General features: G+C 34.2%; 1 protein-coding gene across 3 annotated transcripts in view; it reads right to left on the minus strand.

Annotated features, from left to right (window-relative positions):
• The window catches only part of SGCZ (sarcoglycan zeta), a 318,224-nt gene extending 301,795 nt beyond the window's left edge, over nucleotides 1-16,429 (minus strand). For all 3 annotated transcript variants that reach the window (XM_060001370.1, XM_060001371.1, XM_060001369.1), the window contains exon 1: nucleotides 16,235-16,429. In XM_060001370.1, coding sequence (XP_059857353.1) covers nucleotides 16,235-16,429 — 195 coding nt within the window. The remainder of the gene's footprint in view (nucleotides 1-16,234) is intronic.
• Nucleotides 16,430-20,796: the final 4,367 nt, after the last annotated feature.

A 20,796-nucleotide genomic window follows, 5' to 3' on the forward strand; every position in this document is an offset into this window, starting at 1 on the left:
TTATTTTTTTCTAAAATAAAAAGAGTAAAGTCAGTGTCTCCATATTGATTACAGGAGAAAAAATGAGAACTAATATGAATCACATGTTAATGTCTTCCACTAGCCATACAATTTGCAAAATTAGGGTTGCAAATATTAGCTTACCATATCTCAAAATGAACCTCTATAGGTATAGACTTGTATCACAAAGGGCTAAATTAAAGGGTTAAAGGAGGATTTGGGGGACAACATTCAATATGGGGAATGGCAACAAAACAGGTCTAACTTTTCCATAATTATTTCTTTAAGGTGACATACCAATACCTAAACTATCAACAGGTTACTAAAAAACATTAAGAATGCACTTTTTAACTAAAAAATAGAGAAATCAGCCAATTACACTCTACGTTGTCTACAAGGAATAATACAAATAGTTGTATTGAGTTGACTCGAACAACATTAATGCCCCTGGAATAACTCAAGATTCACAGTTTAGTGAACAATCAAGGGAATATATTTATTCTTTACTGTAGATATGACTAAGCATGACATTTTGTATTGGAAGGCCAGAGCTCTATTAAGTACAGGAATACGGTTTTGGTTGATTTTTAAAATGTATACATATTTATATTTTATATATAATGTCAATAGATTTTCTTTTTTGATGGCCATTTTAGGTTCACAGTAAAATGTAATGAAAGATACAGAGATTTTCATATACCCCTTACCCCCATAAATGGACACCCTTCCCCATTATCAGCATTCCAGCCAGAGTGGTACATTTATTACAACTGATGAACCTACATCAACACATCATTATCAACCAAACTCCATAGTTGCTTGATTTTTCTGATTGGCGAAACTTTGTAAGGCATCAGCAATTTTTGCTTGCCTCCAATCTCAGTATTCCTCCATTTGGGAGACACTTAAAAAGCTTAGGCCAAATGAGTATAAAATTACTCAAGTACTAGGAGAATTAATAGTAGGAAATTTTATAGAGCTAGAGATAAATGATTCCCAGGAAGAATTCCTATCCACAATTTTAATGAAATAAACCACTGTTATTTATTTTTAGAAGGGGGGAAATACAAATAAAAGTGTTTATTTAGTGAATGATTTGTTATCCTTCACAATTTTTATTAAAATAAGATTACAATTGGAAAACTATTTCAGAGTAATAGTATATTGCACTTGCTACTTTAAACATGATTTTTAGGAAGAACTGAATATATATTGTTTATTGGCTTCATGAACACAGCTCTTCATGCAAAACATGGATTGAATTCTAAATAGGAGTCTTGATTGGATACAATGCATCAGTTAAATAAATGAAGGAGGTAGTCCACACAGTGGTTGTGGTAGAACTACATAAGTTTTGCTACTTTATAAGACTTATAAGCTTATTTTGGATTTAAGCAAAAGTAAAGAATATTCACAACAAAATTATCAAGTCAAGTTAACTGAATGAAGCTACCAATTGAAAAAAGCAGAAAGCAACGCCCTGTTTTAAAATATGCACATATATCACTGTATGTATAGGAATCAGACCTAGTCAGCCAGAGGAAAAGTCAAGTACTTTCATCATTAATAAAATATAATCAGGGCAGTCAGGTTAGGCTTCTTCCCACCCAGAGGGAAAATAGAGGTCAGAAGTCTAGTTACACAGCTTAATCTGTTTCCTAGGGACTAAATTCACTTTCATATAAAAATCATTGATGAGGAAAATGAAAATATTTCTTGATCTAATATTCAATGGCTCATAACTAAAGATTAGATTTCCATATGGGTTTTTCCAGGTCAGTAAGATTTTTCTGAGGCACTTAATATTATTTTTAGAAGGCAGACATCAGAAAAAGGTGCTGATCTAGGATCAGGTGTGTCTTTTGTAAAATATGGATTGGCCCCATCTTGGCAGATGAAAGTCTAATTTCATCCTAAAGAAAATAGCTTGTTGTCTCTGAAAATCAAATACTAATTTCTCCATTTTCTTAAGTAAAACAAGACAATTGGCACAGTAGTATTTTTAAGTTCCCATTATTATTTCATAAGGTCTTTAAAACATTTAGATTTCACTAATAACCCATAGTTTTGGATTTAATTCCAGAAAAGAAAACAAGCCTTTTTATATTGAGTATAGTGAACTCACTATGGTTCACACAGATTTCTACTGACTATAAAATACATAGCCACTGAATAAAGTTTACAAAAAAGTACAAGAAGAAAGTTGGAAAAAGAAACTTATAAGAGCACCACTAAAAGGTAATTACTATTTAATATTTTGCTTTTATTTAAGATACTGGGTTGGCCAAAAAGTTCGTTCAGGTTTTTCTGTAACATACAAAAACCAGAACGAACTTTTTGGCCAAACCAATATTTTTCTAAGCAACTCTTTTTAGAGATGATATAATACTGCATATGTTATTTTAAATATGTCTTTTTACTTGATTCTATAGTATAAACACTTATTCAAAATCATTAATATGATTTTGGAACTTAATTTTTAATGATTAATATTGCATACATAAATTTATTACTATAACCTTAACTCCCTCTTGTGTTTAGATCTTTATGTTGCTTTTTACATACAGAAGATATACTTATTTGGACATAAATTTTTCTCTACTCTTCTGACTATTTTCTTAGGGTACATACCTGATGTCAAGTTACTCTAAAGGCCTAGAATTCTAAACAATGGTACAAGTTTCAAATTATTCTTTATAAAGGAAAGGAAAAACCCTTTTGTGCTGTCAAGCAATGACTTAATATTGTCATTACTTTTAATAAAACTTCAGGGTAACTATCTTTAAGCTGTAGGATATCTGGTGATTATAAAAGTAAGTATGTGGTGTATTTGCATCTAAATATAGATACACACATACACATGCACATATATACACATATATATTGAATATAGACATATTAAAGTGTGTAATATTTCTGCAGGTAAACCAGTACTAAAGGGAAAATAATAAATATATGGTAATTTGATAAGTTTGAAAATGGTACTTAAAACACTGACAACACCAAATGCTTGTGAAGCTGTGGAGCAACAAACACCCCCATTCACCGCTGGTGGAAATGCAAAATGGTGCAGCCACTGTGGATGGCCGCTTGGCAGTTTCTCACAAAACTAAACATACTCCTACCATATGACCCAACAATCATGCTCTTTGGTATAACTCAAAGGCATTGAAAAGTTACGTTCACACAAAAACCTGCACGTGGATGTTTACAGGAGCTTTATTCATGATTGCCAAAACCTGGAAGCAATCAACATGCCCTTCAGTAGGTGAATGTATAAGTAAATTGTGGTACATCCAGACAATTATTTAACACTAAAAAGAAATGAGTTGTCAAGCCATGAAATACATGGAGGAAACTTAAATGCGTTTAACCAAGTGAAAAAAGCCAATCTGAAAAGGCTACATGCTGTATAATTTCAACAACACGACATTCTAGAAAACGCACTATGAAACGCACCAGAAAACTGGCAACACTATGGAGGGTTGCCAGGTTTTGGGGATTTCCGGTATTAGTGGAGAGGCGGGGATGAATAGGTAGAGGACAGAGGAATTTTATATCAGTGAAACTGCTCTGTATGATACTATTATATCATGTTTGACGCATGTCATTGTTTAATTGTCCAAACCCACAGAATGTATAACATCAAGTGTGAATCCTGATGTAAACTATTCATTTTGGGTAATCCATGATGTGTCCACTGATTTTAACACATGTGCCTCTACGGTGGAGATGTTGATGGTGTACATGTGTGGGGTCAGAGGGCATGGGGGAACTCTGTACTTGCTGTGAACCTAAAAGTGCTGTAAAAAAAAAATCAAGCCTATTTGAAATTCTAAAAATAAAAGAGATATTTAGCTCTTGTTTTAATTGCATTTCTTAGGATACAAGTGAAGTGGAGTCTATTCATCCTATGAATCTTGACTGCACATGTGACTTTCTTTGGCTAATAGAAGGCTCAGACTTGAGTGATGACGGCCGACGAGTTTGGGTCTTAGACATCTAGAGGTCTTGCATATATCTACGCTCTTCCTTGGAACTTCTAACCTGTTTAACAATGGCTAGTTTACTGGAGGAAGAAAGACATGTGATCCAAGTGAAATGACTGTCAAGTATGGGGATGAGGCATCCTAAACCAGCCAAGCTACAAGCTGGCTAGGACAGCTGACTGCAGACCCATGAGGAAGTGCTACCAACATCAGACGACGGAATCACCCAGTTAATCCACAGATTCCCGATTTAAATTAATGTTGATTATTTTAAGCTACTGGGATTTGTGTCCGTTACACAGCATTCTTGTGGCAACAGATCACCAATACACTGAACTTGTTTAAAATGCCTGTTAGTATATGAAAAGTTGAGTATGCCTATAGTTAAAACAGAGCTCACATTTCTTATTTGTACAAATGGCAGAAAAAGTTATAGCAAGTATCATGATTCTGCAGTTCTGTTATAATTAATATACTATGAATATGATAATGAATCAAAAATAGATAAACAGAACATAAACTAATATTAGCAGACAGTAAAGTAAGAACCTCACCCCATTTCAAAATTAACTAGAAAATATTCAATCTCATGCCCCTATAAAAATGTATGAGGTCTTATATGTGAACTTATTAAATTATTGTCGAATAGTAGAATATTGCTTATGTAGAAAAATTGTATTTTGGCTACACTGACGTGTGAATAACATCAACAGGAGAATGATTCCTAAGCAGGTGAAGCCTGTGGTGTTAGATAAACAAATATTCAAACATTAATTCAGTCACTTTTTAATTACGTGAATTTGGGCAAAGTTTTTTATTTTAAAAGAGATAATAATATGCATCTCATGGGAATGTCCTACTATGTAACACAAACTATGTAAAGTACCTAACAAACTGTTGCATGAATACTTGTTCCCTTTCCTTCTTTACTAACACCAATTCCTATGTTTCTTTAAATACCTAGGTATTCAGGTATTTTAAATAAATTTATAAGAGTCTTCCTAGTGCAAATCTGGTTATTTTGTCTGTTTTTTTGCAGCTCACTAACCAGAGCTCTTAGAGAAACATAAAGTGACAAGATTGCTTTTAAGTCATCAATCAAGACTGAAGCATATCAGAGAAAAATTAACTAGGTTAACCGAAAAACAGAGTCCAATTCATAAAATTGCAACTCACTGGAAGTGAGATTAAAAGGCATATTACAGTGGAGACGCACACAGGTTTTACACATTGTTTAAGCAATTTGTATTGCTTCTTAATAATCATATTTTTTGGACTTTAATGAACACTGAAAATAAATACTTCTTTTGTAACAAGTGCACACACATGCATATTTGGGTCATGCTGAAATTTAGGTTTTACACTTCCCTCCTCCGACTAAAACTAGCATCAGGAGATAAACTTGGTCAATTTATATGAAGACTTTTAACAAATGCCCAGTGCTTTTTCTGTTTAGTTTAAGTTAACCCCTTGATCAAGAAGAAATAAAGAGGATATGAGAGATAACAGAAGCTTAGCCTATTTCAAAATTTCTTAAGCTCAGAAATATACACAATTTTCAATAGCAGAAATATGTGAATCACGAGAGAACAGATATATAATTCTCTAATGACATTATTCAGTGGAATTTACAAGTTGGAATACAGCTGAACACTGTTGAAGTTGTATTATGGACCGTCATGCATGCTTTGGGAAGGAAGCTGTGAGCTACCCCAAAGATGATAGCCATCAGCTGATATAAACAGCTTCTGAAACAGTGTAAGTATCTGCAGAGGCGCTGTAATGGTGAATTTCTGGAAAGATTTAAAACTAAATATTAAACTATTTAGCAAACTAAATCTGCTTATAATAAATAGTGTTAACATGTTGTATAGTACTATTAATTTATTATGTAGTACTAACATATATTTGATCTGGGAATGAGTTTACAAACTAACAAGAAGGTCTATGGTGAAATTACTATTTAAATTAAATTCATATGAATCCCTGCCTAAAAGATGACCTTTATTAAAAATATATTTTCTTAGAAACAGATATGACATTTCAATTAGGCTTTTGAAAAACAAATGGTTGCTTCATTTTTTTTACAAAATAGCAAAATGTTAACTCTTCTTAAGATAATTAGCATTGTTTCATTTTAAAACTTAAAATTCCCTCTAAATTTCCTACTAAGTTAGTCAAAGTATAGGTCATACTATATGCTATTACATGTGAGGACAAGCACAATGCACTTATTACATTAAGTTCAATGTGATCTAACACATTTTATAGTCTGGTTGCAAGTCACCAACATGGGTGAGCGATTTTATCTTTCTGGATTTCCATCTTCTCTGTGTAAAACAGGCACTGAAAAAAAGTCTTTTCCATCTCTCTGTATTATAAAAACATATGAACTAACAAGTCTGTACTTGCTATAACTTTCTGTTCAATGGCTGATTTTCTTAATTCTTTGTTTTCTCCTGCAAAATATCTGGTATTCTAATGTAGTTCATTTAGCACATGCCATGTAGAGTTCACGGTTTATCTTATGCCCCTGTTTTTGTACTTTAATTCAGTCAAAGGAATGACTGCTTGGTACTTGTTTGAACTTGGATAAAAGTGACTAAATTTTTCTTTCTAAAGGCCAAGGGAAGGAAATGTCCTGCTAGGCTAAGACTAAGCATGAATGATTTCACCTGAGAGGGACAATTTGTCAGAAAATTATGAGGAGGTACAAACAGAGAGTTATAATGGAAGCAGTCTTGCAACATTAACTGTACTATTCACTCTCATAAATTCTGTAGTAAATCCACACACGCCACACGGAGGGGCGGTGCAGGCCGGATGGCTCTCCGGCAGGCGGGCTCCCACTGCTGGCACTCCCCCTGTGGAGTGGTCGTCATGCCACAGAAGATAGCGCCCCACCCACCTTTGCTTGGGGCGGGAGCCATGATTCATGTACTGAGGAATTAACTGGAAAAAATGGAAATGACAGCGCAGAAAGGTGGACAAAAGCTATGGTCCTAAATCACCTTCAGAATGGTTTTTCACCATGAGCAATTAGTTACTCCTCAGCAAAATATAGTTTAACGAGGGCAAAGACTAGATTGGAGTCACACAGGGATAAAACAGCCTTTATGAAAATCATTGTCCCTTTTATAAAGGTGCCATTAATAAGCACCATTTCTCTATCCAGAAATTAAGCTTAATGCTCATTCTGGCAAACTCAAAAGATAGTCATGTTTGGAACTTACAGAAGAGTTTTCACTGTTCTAATTACTCACTGACTATGAGAGATTAGGCACGATTCCCCATTAAATTAAAACAGTTCAGAGGACTGAGGTATCTTTTGTCCAATGAATATTAAATATACTTAAAAAGCAGTGATGTCATAGTTATGTATCTAATGGTATTGTGTGAATGCACTAAAGTAGACAGGAAAGTAAATTATTTAATGAAGAACATTGAACTAATTTAATTTTAACCGAATCTTGATAACATTAATGCAGTGAAAGGTGGCAAAAAGAGCATGAACTTTAAAACCGTAGAGCCCGAGCTTCTAACCTTGCTCATCAGTGTGACCTGGGGAAGTTTATCTAATTTCCCTAAGCCTCTGTGTCTTCAACTGCCAAAGGGGATATAATATTTAATTTGCAGTGTTGTGAAATTCAGTAAGGTCTGGTCTATAAAGCATATAATCTGGCTGAATACAAACTACATGCTAAATAAATATGGGCTGCCGGGCATCTCAAACTTTCACTCCCAGATCTAAAAGTTATAACCTAAGGGCTATAATTCAGAATGCAATATCTCTATCAGGTAAGCATTTAAAGCTCTGAACGTTAAAGAAACTCAGAACATTTAGGATCAAAAACAGAAATCCCACTCTGTCATCCAATTTTTAAGTAGTATATTTGTCAAAATGGTTCAAAAAAGAGATTAGCTCTGGAAAATAAGCTCCACCATTCAGACAGGCCAGTAGGGTCCCTTTCAGGTAATGCACATTTTCAAACTAAACGTCTTAGGGTCATCCAAACCATGATGACGTTTTGACAGCTGAACTGTTCCTCTTAAAAGTTTTGGGTAAATTTTTATATCTGAGTGTCAACTTAGAATTTCAAAAGAAATCTTTATTATCCATCCATCATCCCAAGGAAGTAAGACATTTTCTCTTATACAATGTATCCTATAAAATAAATAACTAATTATGAACAGCTAATCATTATGAACAGCTAATCACAGCCTGGAAATAATGTAGGTCATTACATATAGCTAGCACTAATTAGTACTTACTCTGAGGCTCTATGTTAAGCACTTTTATAAGAGTTCACTCGCTTATTACTTCTAATATGTCTATGGGTCAACACCATTGACCATTTTGCAGATGAAGAAACTGGAGTTAGAGAGGTTAAGTGACTCGCACAAGACCATCCTTCTAAGCAGCTGTTCTGGAACCAGAATGGGAATCAGGCTGTCTGTCTCCATAGCTCATGCTCTTAACCTTTATGCATATCATTAGTATGAAACAAGATTATAAACACCCTCATTTCTTTACTACTTATTCATTAATACACATGTTTTTAGACCTTTTTACATTTCTAGGACTGTTTTATGCTCAACATTAATAGAAAAAAATCGTTAACGCACATGATGTATGGAATAACTGAGAAGTCAGAACAGCAGAAATAAGAGTAATAATAATAATAATAATAATGGCAAAATCTTAGCTGTTAGGATATGCCAGGCACTTCTGAAGAACTTTCATTATTTTAATTGTTTTGACGTCTACAACGATCTAATAAAAAGAATAATATTGCACCCATTGTACAGAGTAGGAAACTGAACCACAGTTTAATTTGTTGAAGGTAACATAGCGAATCAGTGGTAAAACCAGGATTTGGATGCAAAGGGCTGGTCCAAAGTTCATTCGTTTAACCACTGCTCATGGATGATGAGAGGTGTTTTTGGCAGTACAAGCAATCTAAGGGAATCTGCTACTGACACCAATTTTCTATGGGAAAATATCTTAACAATATGTAGTAGAGACTCAAGCTTTTTCCTTGGTTATATAATAGTTATGGTTATAAAAATGAATTCATGTTCTGTTCTTAAACTGTTGCATACACAAAACAGATGGTGATATGTCTGTGGGTTTTTGAAAGGAATGAATAAAGAGCATAAGCTTCAGAAGTTTTGGAAGTCTGATTCTGAGTCCATGTTTTATAACAATTCTGTGAGAAATGCAAATAAAATCCCACACCCCTGCTTTTGCCCTGTGGGCCACTTGAATAAAATTCTTCCCCTTTTCTACTTTCTCCTGTTATTGATCCATTTCATCTTTTTTCAGTAACCGGAGACTAGTTTATAATTAGTGGGGACTTATTTTGTCCCCACTAATTATTTGTATCTTTTATTTTTATTTGTATCTTTTTATTTTTTTTGATCAAAGTAAATTTAGAAAATCGCAAATATCCTTAAGATGAGACCAAGCTGGGTCAACAAATTTCTCTAGACAATCTCAATATTCCATTGATTTCAATTGCTAATGAAGAGACTTGGGGAAGTTATGAGTGTGGTGGGCAGGCTGAGCCTCCACTGCAGAAGTTTCCCTCCCAAGAGAGGCTGGAAGTCAGGAAACACAGTTAGTTTCTCTCACACTTGAGGTTCTGATTACGTTTTCTAGAGGGATTGTAATAAGTGATGTAATGGTCAACTGAAAATAATGTATTACCTACTATGTGCCTGGCAAAGATACCAAGATAAAAAAGATAATAAGACCCGATTCTGCTCCATGAGGAATTCCCACATTAATGGGGCTTTGGGAAAACGGGTGGAGAAGAGTACATATTTAGATGAACCATAATTATACATCTAATACAACATAGTAAATCCTATTGCAGAGATAAGACATATGACTAAAAATAAAGGAATAAATCTGTCAGAAAGGGACATCCAGATAAACAAACGAACCAATAAACAAAGAGGATCTTTATGAGCTAGCTGACTGTCAGATTTGTGGCTTAAGAGGTAGCAGTTTAGTTTAGCTGGCAGTTCTCTGTTAAGAGTTAAGGAGAACAAAAGAAACCCTTACAGGTTGCTCGTGGTGGTAGCAAACTGACTCAATCACTTTAGGGAAAAAAATTCATGTTAAAAGCCAATATTTCTAGACATACACTCTAGAATCTAGAACCTAGAGAAACTCTTGTACATTTGCAACTACACTTATCAATATACAAAAATATTCTTAGGATCACTGTTTGTGAGAGCAAATTGAACAACAAAAAATACTTTGGAAATAACTCAAAAGGAAAATTGATAAATAAATAAGGTAGACGCATAATGAAATTTACAGCAGTAACTAAATAAATTGCAGCTATACACATTAACAGGAATAAATCTTGCAAACAGATTGCTGACCTAAAAGCAATATAATGTTTGAGGTTTATACACACACATACACTCACATGAAACTAAAAAATCAAAAAAAAAAACATTCAGGAATGTGGTTCTCTATAGATAGAGTTAGGAGACATTGGTAATGTTTATTTTTATAACTGGGGGATGTGGCACAGTGTTCATTTCATTGTTTATGATTGTTATTATAATCATTTGTGCCTTAAATATATATATATATGTATATTCTTTTGTAGGATAAAATATTTCATATTAAATAAATGTTAATAATGGCAGCTCTCTGTACCACTGATAATGGATAATCAAGGTTGGGCCTGCCTTCTTGGAATGTGTTGGCTCTTAAATCAGGAGCCACTGGGAATTATTAATCTTGGTGTTTAGAACACAAAACTGCTTTTTCAATGTAGAAGTTAATAAATACCACTGCATAGACCACGAACCATCCCCTGTGCTTATGAGACCTTAAATAGTAGCAAAGAGACCTGGGATAACTAGTAGTTTTGCCTCAATTCTTCCTAGGTCAAGCTGGGCCTTTGGAAAGGCACACATCATAGTGAAATGAACAGCTAACTGGTTTTCAACGCAGGTAATATTAAAGACTGACATTTATCCCACAAATACTTGTGAGGGGCTAATTATCTGGAAGGGATTATCCTCTGCTTTGGGAATACAGCAGTGGAAGGCCTCACGGAGCTTATATTCCATTTGTGGAGAGGGGAACAGACAATAAACAAGGTCATACAGAAAGAAAATATTTTGTGATAAACATGCTAAGGAGAGGAGAAAAAAACAATTAAAAATCAATGAAATATGGTTAGTTCATATTTAAGCTTCACATATGTTTATCCATATCCATAGATTCTGAGTAAGAAATAAAATGCATCTGAGATTAGGACACAGCTTTGATAAATATAAGAACTGGTTGGATAAATGGAGATGGGAAAGTTCATTCCAAAGTAATGGTCCTATTAGAAAGTGAAATGAAGAAAACTGTGAGAGTAGCAAGTTTTTGGATGGACACACAGATGATAGCATATTGCATACACACTTTAGCCATCTTAGGTAGATTGGAAATGGCTATAGATAATACATCACTTGGTTACTGATGAAGATTTCAAAAAAAGGAATAAATAGTTACAAGTGTGAGATGGGGATGTGTGATGTGTCATTTACCAAAGTATTAGAAGGAGTACAGGATTTAAGAATCAGAAAAAGCATATTATTTCATATTCCGCCCGAATTAACTTTAAAAACATTTAGCTTTAGGGCTTCCCTGGTGGCGCAGTGGTTGAGAATCCGCCTGCTAATGCAGGGGACACGGGTTCGAGCCCTGGTCCGGGAAAATCCCACATGCCGTGGAGCAACTAGGCCCGTGAGCTACAACTATTGAGCCTGCGCGTCTGGAGCCTGTGCTCCGTAACAAGAGAGGCCGCGATACTGAGAGGCCCGCGCACCGCGATGAAGAGCGGCCCCCGCTTGCCACAACTAGAGAAAGCCCTCGCACAGAAATGAAGACGCAACATAGCAAAAATAAATTAATTAATTAATAAACTCTTACCCACAACATCTTCTTTAAAAAAAAAAAAAAAGAGTGGCAAAGAAAATTCAAAAGTTTAAAAAAAAAACATTTAGCTTTAAAAAGTGAGAAAGCAGAAAGCTAAATATAGTATTATGTGCAATCTCAACTTTAGAAAGGTACACTAAAAGAAAATATGATAAAAGGTATCAGTGACTCTATAGACAACAGCCATAAACAGAAAGATATCATAAAAGGGTTGATCATCTTGTACACATATACTTATAAATATGTAATAAAGAGAATATGAGATGAAAAAAGGAAGTCGCAACTAAGGAAACCAAAGGGATTGCATAAGAATCTCTTACATATTCTGATCTTTAGACAGTAAAATGCAATATGATCAAAGATATATATATCCTTGATGTGTATATGTATAAAAGTATATATATGTGTATACTTGTACATGTTTGTTTATATATGTATGTATATGTGTGTATATTGGAACAAATTGTGGTCTTGATTAATTGATAAATTGATGTCAGACTGAAAGAATGGAATTAGGATCCTAAGACTGGAGTTAACATACAGGAAGATTGCAACAAGATACCAAGATATCAATAACAACAAAACTATCCAGTGATATAATGGGATGGTTTGCTTATCAACCAAAGGAGGATTTAAGCAGATGCTGAGTGACCAAATAGAGAGAACATTGTAGAATGAACTCTAGAAATACGTGGATGGTTGAACTAAAAATGTCCCAGTTCCTTTTCAATCCTTAAAAACTAAGATATTCAATCCAGCTTCTCCTGGGATTTCCCTTCATCCAACATTCATCCCACTCATCATATAAGCCTCTAAGAATTTTTTTTCTAATTTATTCAATTAATTGATTGCTTCAATTATTATCCATATCTGGGTACTCTTGACTTTTCAGTCACAACATTCATGACCTTCCTCTCAATCTTCACTTCATAAATGGCACTTAAGTTTCCATTCTTTCTTTTGCTGGCTTGTGAACATGTCTAATCAAATTAAGTTGCAGTTGGATGCCACCAACTTTTACTTAGTACTCTCATGACTAAAATGAATACTTTATTATTATATTCATTTTCAATTTTCAAGTATAGAGCTAATTGACTTACCATGGGCACTGGAAGAAAAGAACATTGCCTCAGCAGAATGTCTGGTTTGACAGATCTGCTGGACTAGTTTATTATATTGAATCACAAAGATATTATACCAAACAACCAAACAACAACAACAGAAGCTTGTAATTGGGTTATACTGATCTCGAGAGAATGTTCTTTCAAAATCTCTCCCTTACAACTCATGCCTACACTTACCAACTCTCATGGCCAGGAAATTATTGTTTATATCTACCCTCAGTTTTTCACCCTGTGGTATAAAGTCATTTCCTTTTTCTTGATTTTCTGCAGCTGGATATCTCAATAGTAGAGTGATATTATTTTCCACAAAATGAGAAACAGAATAAGGTCATATCAACCATAGAGATCATGTGTAATACTGGTCATAATGATGGACCCAAAGAAGCATCATAGAACAGGTTGGCAGCTACACGTGCTGTGCTGGAAACACAATATTTTGAGAGCAATAACATGTCAAGTTTGCCCAAATAAGAGATGTTAACAGCCACATATTTCCATGTATTGAATGGCAACAGTTGTAATGAAAGTGAAATACATTTTGTGCAGATCAATAACACTCCCTAAACAATTTACACACCATTTACTACTTCTCACTATAGTATGGCAAGTGGTTTTTGGTATTCATTCTAGAGATAGGTACAATCCTAATGTACTAGTGAAAACTAAAGTTGATTTTTTTTTACTGCTCTAATGTAAGAGGATTACAAATTATTTCACTATGCAAGTACATGCAGTTTAATCTGATGTGTAGTATTTAGGACTGCTAAAATCTGCAATTACTAAGTAATTTGGAATTTTTCTGAACAATTACGAATCTCTGCATGGATATAAAGAATATGTTACCTTATAAAAATTATCTTGATACAAAAATTACAACTTTATCTTTCCATTTATTTCAGGTACATATAAATAGCTTACATAGCTAAAGGAAGGATAGTTTTCTATTTCGATTATAAAAAAATAAAATTGTGATTTAAAAAACAACAAAAAAGAAAGATATGCCTAAATTAAAATAAGTAAATAAATGTCAAGATTCCTACAGAAATAAATTCCTTTTCATTATCCCAAGGAATATGTTGACATTTACATTTTGGCCAGCTGAGGTTCAAATTAGATAGCTCCATAGGTAACAGAGACCCAGAGGCCTGTGAGGATCTGGAGGACAAAGATGACGGTTCAGTTATTTTCCCTGAATGGCTTATCCAGCTTTGGCCTCAGCATGGGGCAAGGTATTGGGAGGCTGATGCATGCAGCCATGAAATTACGCATTTTAAGTCTATTTTCTTAATTAATTTAAACATGCTTCATAAACATACTTGCATTTAATCTGAAAATTCCTGTGGCCTGGTCACTGGATAGGATCAAGGCTCCCTAAGGTGAGAGAGTTGATCCTATTTTTCATGAGCTTTTTAAAGATGTCTCTTGATAGAGGAAAAAGAATGCTTGAAATTGTAAGACTTGGAGAAAAATCTACTCTTCTTCTCTTTAAGAAAAAAATTTTTTTTTGAAAAATGATGTTGAAGAACTTGCTGTCAGCAACTGCTAGTTTGCCTGATAGTTAAGAGAGCATAAAAACATCTGCAGGGGTATACATGTTGTCCCTACTGTGTGATACACAAACCACGAATAAAGAAGGCATGAGTAAGTGAACACAGGAGCAGAGCTCAGAAGAACAAAAAGACGACAGATAGAATTAATGACATTTGTGTCAGATATTCTCAAGACTGTTTTTTCTTGGGGGGTGGGGGTACGGGACAAAGGAATGGTTCATGTGTTACCAGAGTCTCATAAAGCTATCATTTGCCTAGTAGCCCCCAGCTCCACCTCTAGCCACCCACAGGCTCACAGGCCTTGATCAATGACCCTGAACATATATCCATGTCTAGGAAGCAGTTATTTTCTCTAATCCTGGAACACACTGAGTCCCGCCCATCTTCTCTTTGTCTTTCATTCCTTTTTTTGATGAATACCCTTCAGAATTTGCACTGTATTGGAAAACATGGAACTCTTGCTGAGCTCATTTTTCTCCATGAGCATATGCTGTTTTATCATGATTTGCACAGTTATAGTTTTTCCTCTTTGGAAGGTTAGGCCACCTGCCCCCCAGGCTCCTACTGCACACAACCGCAGTGCCCTACGCTGTGGACAGATGCTGGGCTCATTTTCTAGTCAGAATTCGGTATTCGTGAAGTCAGAAAGAAACTACTCTTGCTAAATCAATACACAGCAGAGTTGTTTTTTTTTTTTTTTTAAAAGACAGCCCCACATCAGAAGATCAGTGAAGTTAAATAGCCAGCCTTCCACTCACCCCTGAGGATGCAGAGTTCTAAAGAATAATAGCAATTTGGTCAGCAAAGAAAGATACCTGCTTGGATGTGAAGCTATCAGGTTTCTAAGCAAAGGCAGAATGGTTTAAAGACAGAGTAGAGAAATTTAAGAATTTAGCCAGCAAATATAAAATGGCTAAACTAGACTTTGCTGAAGCAGCTAATTTTTCCCAGATAAGACATCCTCATAGGTTTATTGTACATGGTCAAAAAACTGAAGCAAAATTCATCTGTGTATCAGACAATGATTTTGCTAATTACTGATTTTTGTAAAATAGAGATTTAATTCCTGGTTTATCTTTTATTTACCATGGCCATGCTCTCTGATAGAATGAGATCACCATGTGATGACAATTATAGACATTGTTCCATGCAGCCCAGGAAAATTCCAGGGTTTAGATTTGATCATGCAGTATATTACATAGAAAGCAAATGTAGAGAGGTAAATATTCTGTATAAAGTATTTCAAAGGAAACTTGTGATTTCCTATATTAATTTTAACATGAAATATCATTTCTAAAAGCAGACTCATTTTTTAGATTCCCAGGTTTAGCAAACAATGCTTTATGCTTATTGATTGAAAGTTTTCTAGCTTCCTAATAAATCAATGTGCTGTGCTGTCTCATGATCTAAATTCCCCACACTCAAATGGCAGGTAGTAAAATATATGTATCATGATTACCTATTGAATGCAGTCATAAAATAATATATGACAGTCTTCGAAATTTCAAGGCAAACATGTAAAGATTAAGATGAATAACTGTCAATTAAAAAAATAATAAAGCTATATCTTCTTTGAACCAAAGGCAACAGATATAAAATCATGGTGGTACTTACCACGGTGAAGTTCATCACTTTCAATATCCAAATTGTCATGGCTAAGTTAACTATCATGGTAACCAACAGCAGAAGGACAAAGAAGTATAAGCACCTCTTTCGCCATCCATAAATTCCCACTGGGTAAAGTTGTGCATTCTCAGCCCTTGGCAGGTTATTTTGTTGTGTTGCTAGTATGTACTGTTCTCGTGTCATCTAAAAAAAAAAAAGAAAGAAAGAAAGAAAAGAAGTATTCAAAAATAAAACCAAAGATTTTTTAAAATCAAAAGGCACAAGATATCTAAGAATAATGGTGAGTGCTCACACAATTATTGATGAGTAATTAAAATTAATTTATTTAATTAAAATTAATTGAAATGTTATAAACCCCCTCAAATGCTTATCACTAGTTTTGCTTTTCAAAGCTATTTAACTACCTGTTACATCTCTAAGATGTGTATCATTTTCAGCGGGGTTTGTCCAATCCTAACATTGACCTTTGCTCTCAGGAGTCTGTGAAGATTCTCAGCAATACTTCCATTTGTCTAAAGCCCAGTAAATGTATGCACAGCCATGCTACTCTTGGAATGGACTTTATCTGTTTTTCGGAGTAGACAGAGGCCAACTGTACCACAAGATATTTTTGTGGCTTTAAAAATGCAGGATAGGGCTTCCCTGGTGGCACAGTGGTTGAGAGTCCGCCTTCCGATGCAGGGGACACGGGTTTGCGCCCCGGTCCGGGAAAATCCCACATGCCGCGGAGCGGCTGGGCCCGTGAGCCATGGCCGCTGAGCCTTCGCGTCCGGAGCCTGTGCTCCGCAACGGGAGAGGCCACAGCAGTGAGAGACCCGCGTACCGCAAAAACAAAACAAAACAAAACAAAGAGCAGGATATAAGGAGCTCAGTGTATATGTTTTAATAAAATGTCAGTGTGTTTGCAAAAACCTATGGAAAGAAAATCACTTTTATTTAGAATTATATAGATATAACTATTTAATCAAAACTTTTATTTAGAATGTTATTTATTTTAGTTGTATTTCAATGAGTTATCAGTATAAAATTGATCTCTGAAAGAACAAACAGCATATTTACTATCCTGTAACATAATACAATGATATCAGCAGAAGTCAGTTTTGGGAAAGAGGAGATGGTATTCTATGGTAGTATATAAATTTAGGTTCTAAATTAGTTCTTTCAAAGAGCAAATGCATTATTTACTATCTGATAAAACCTAAAAATATGGATAAGAAATGTCAAGGCATATGTACTGGGTATACAATTTTCATAATAATATATTCATTACCTGAAGGATGGAAACTTTAAATTTTATAAAATATGATTTTCTATAGAACAATAATTGTTCTTTTTTTCTTTTTAGGTTTTTCTCAGATTTCTTGTGCATGCAATTAATAATTAATACACCAACAGAAATAATGCTGAATAAATTATGCAATGATAAAAACAACATAACGAAGAATTTAAATTACTTATTAAGTAGTACAAAATATATAATGTAAGATTATTAATTTATGGTGTTAACTGACTTAATCCTACACTAAATAAAATGTTGAACTATATACTGAGAAATGCAAAATACTCAAGTTATTTGGCTTTCTCCCATTTTTCTTTTTATTTTAGAGCTATAACTTCAAATTGTATTAATGCACTGTTAAATACTATCGTTCCAATTTTTTATGAGTGACGTATATTATATGTAAGAAAATAAAAATACTTTCATATGTTAAATTATAATTTAAAATGTATTAGAAGAGCTAATACTATTAGATGATTAAGAACAAATTCTTTCATAATATAAAACATTACCTTTTTCTTTATTGTCATTGTTATTATTTAAATTAATATTTAATATTTTCTTGAAAGTAGCCCAAAAGCTTTAGACCTTAATTCCAATTTGGAGTGGAGATGTGTAACTTACTAACTGCTACAAAACGTAAAGTTATACAACAGGTGACAGAACACCACAGGAATTTGCCTGAAGATTCTGGTGGAGATTTTATATCTGACAATGGCTATTATTACGAAGCAGAAAATACATTATAGGAAGATGATAAAGGGAACTCTAAGAACAACCACAGTTAAAGGGAAGAAAAAGGAAGAGTCATGTTCTTCAAAAGAGGAAGAGGATGGACGTGAGAGTGGAGCAAAAGAGCCCAGAAACCTGATTATGTCCAGCTGACAAGGAAGAGACCTTGCCTGGTATAGCTGGTCTCTGAAGTCACAAGCAAAATGCTGTGACTATTCACACCATGCATTGTCTTTAATCTCATATTAAAGCAAACTTCCTTTTTAGAATATTCTATTTCTACAAATTCTGTTTAGACATGAAGGTGAGATTAACATGCCTTAGAAAAGAAATGAGAACTGAATAAGTATCTGAAACAAAACAAACACACATTACAAAGAAAATGGGCTTTCAACAATAGAATTGATTTTTTTTGGTAAAGCATCAGAAATTCAGTAAATATATCAAATGCCTCTAACAATTTGAAAAAGCAAATAGCATAACAAAAAGCCAAGAGAAAAAGTTGTCAAGAAAACAAAAGATCTGTTATTTAATTAAACTATTTTACTACCTCAAGGAATTCAATGATATTTTCTTAAATAAAGATGAGTTTAACATTTTTACTTTATATATGTTGTTCATCACAAAATACTTCAGAATATCCAAGCTGCAAAAAGACAACAAGACTATAGAGTTTTCTTTAAAAATTTCCTTCTTTCTTAAGTCTCACAGACCTGAGTGTTTTTCAAGATCACAAATGCGTTCACAGTGGTTACAGTGCTCTGTAGAGAACAACATACAATGCTTAAGAGATTAAGCAAACTACCCTATATTTGAAACTTTTACAACCTTTGCCTGAAATGTTAAATGCTGACCCATTTTCAAGTATTAAACATATTCTGAAATATCTTGGTTCCCTTGGCATTATGAGAATTCCATAAACAAAATAGAAAATTGTTTAAGTGTTTATTGTCATTCTAAAGGAATGTAACAAACGTACACTTGCAGATATACTTATTTTCTCAGAAGAGCTAAGTAAACTTCCTGAAAGAGAAATGGCCAAGATTTCCTGAGAGAATATATATCACTGTGCTGTCTCTCTGGTTAGTCCTCTCTACTTCCTTCTGAAATATAAATTCAACATTCACAAAATTATTGCTTTGCAATTCTTTTGGTTTTCAAGGTTGTGACTACCCCTATTATTGCTTATTACTTAAAATAATTAGGACTTCCTTCATCTTAGTTTTGCACTTCTATTTCATACTAGATTTTATGTTTAAAAGCATTCGTTAGAGTCAAGTAACTTCTAAAACACAGTCTTTCTTAGCTAGGGTTGAGGAAGTCTTCAGCCTTCTTGGATCCAGATGTTCATCAGCATTCACGTTAAGATAAATGCATTTATTTGTATCCTCTTGTCATTCAGGGAAGGGCTGATTTAATTCTGGACTTTGCACTTTCTAGACCTTGTGGACTTTTCAACATTTTTCTCCAAAGGTATGGAAAATCTGGTTTTCAGAAAGGGTTATTTTGTTCAGTAAATTTAATAACTTAGTGTGTAAATACTAGAAGAGAATGAATTAATCATTCATTAATCACTAATGACCTAAACATGATTCATCACTAATAATCTAGCTCTGGAGAATTCTGGTAAAGTCTACTGAGCTGGATGGAATGGGAGAAAAATTAACTAAAGCATCAGAGTCCATTGGCTACTACTCCCCTGCCTCACAGAAGGGGACAACAGTACAAAATACTAAAGCCAAGGTAACGTTATAAATATTCCAATCTACCTGGCATCATTATTTCGGTATTTTGTATAAATACTCAGAGCAAGGCACAGTATTTGAGACTCTAGTCTTCATTCGACAAAATATGTTTTTAGTGACAACTATGTGCAGGTAGAGTTCAAGTTTGCTGCACTCATGAATTTCACATAGTTATGGAAAACACAATAAACCAATAATGTAAAAAAGTATGTGTATATAGAAAATAACATATCAAATAGTAATATGTTCTGGAGATGATAAATACAATATAATGGATTCATGATATAAGCAATAAAATATTAAATAGTGATAGATGCTATGAAGATAATAGGCATGGTGATACAATGGGGGCGTGGGAAACTACTTTGAAAGTGGTAGAAAGAGAATGCCTCACCAAGGAAGTGACCCCTAAGATGAAATTAAAAGGATGGAAATCTTCTATAAAGAAAGTTAAAGGAGATCTTTGAAGATTTATCTGAAGGCCAAATTAGAGTGGGCTAAATAGAAAATGAAATATGAGGAAGTGGAGAGAGTATAGACAGTTTTTGAGGGGTAGAGAAGAGCAAAGGAATGGGATTTCAGATGAGAATATGAAGTCAGATGTTGGAGTATTAAATCAGGGACCAGTGTGAGTTTATGTGAAGGATATGAGAGAGAAAATGGAAAAGCAATGAGGTTACTTAATATGGGACCAATAGTCGAGGTGAAATCTGGGGTACAGAGACAAGTTCTGCATTCTCAGAGGTGTGGTGGCCAAGGAACTAGTGACAATGACAGAAGATCAGCCAGGCAGC

The sequence above is a fragment of the Delphinus delphis genome, chromosome 21 (genome assembly GCF_949987515.2).
Source record: "Delphinus delphis chromosome 21, mDelDel1.2, whole genome shotgun sequence".
Lineage (NCBI taxonomy): Eukaryota > Metazoa > Chordata > Mammalia > Artiodactyla > Delphinidae > Delphinus > Delphinus delphis.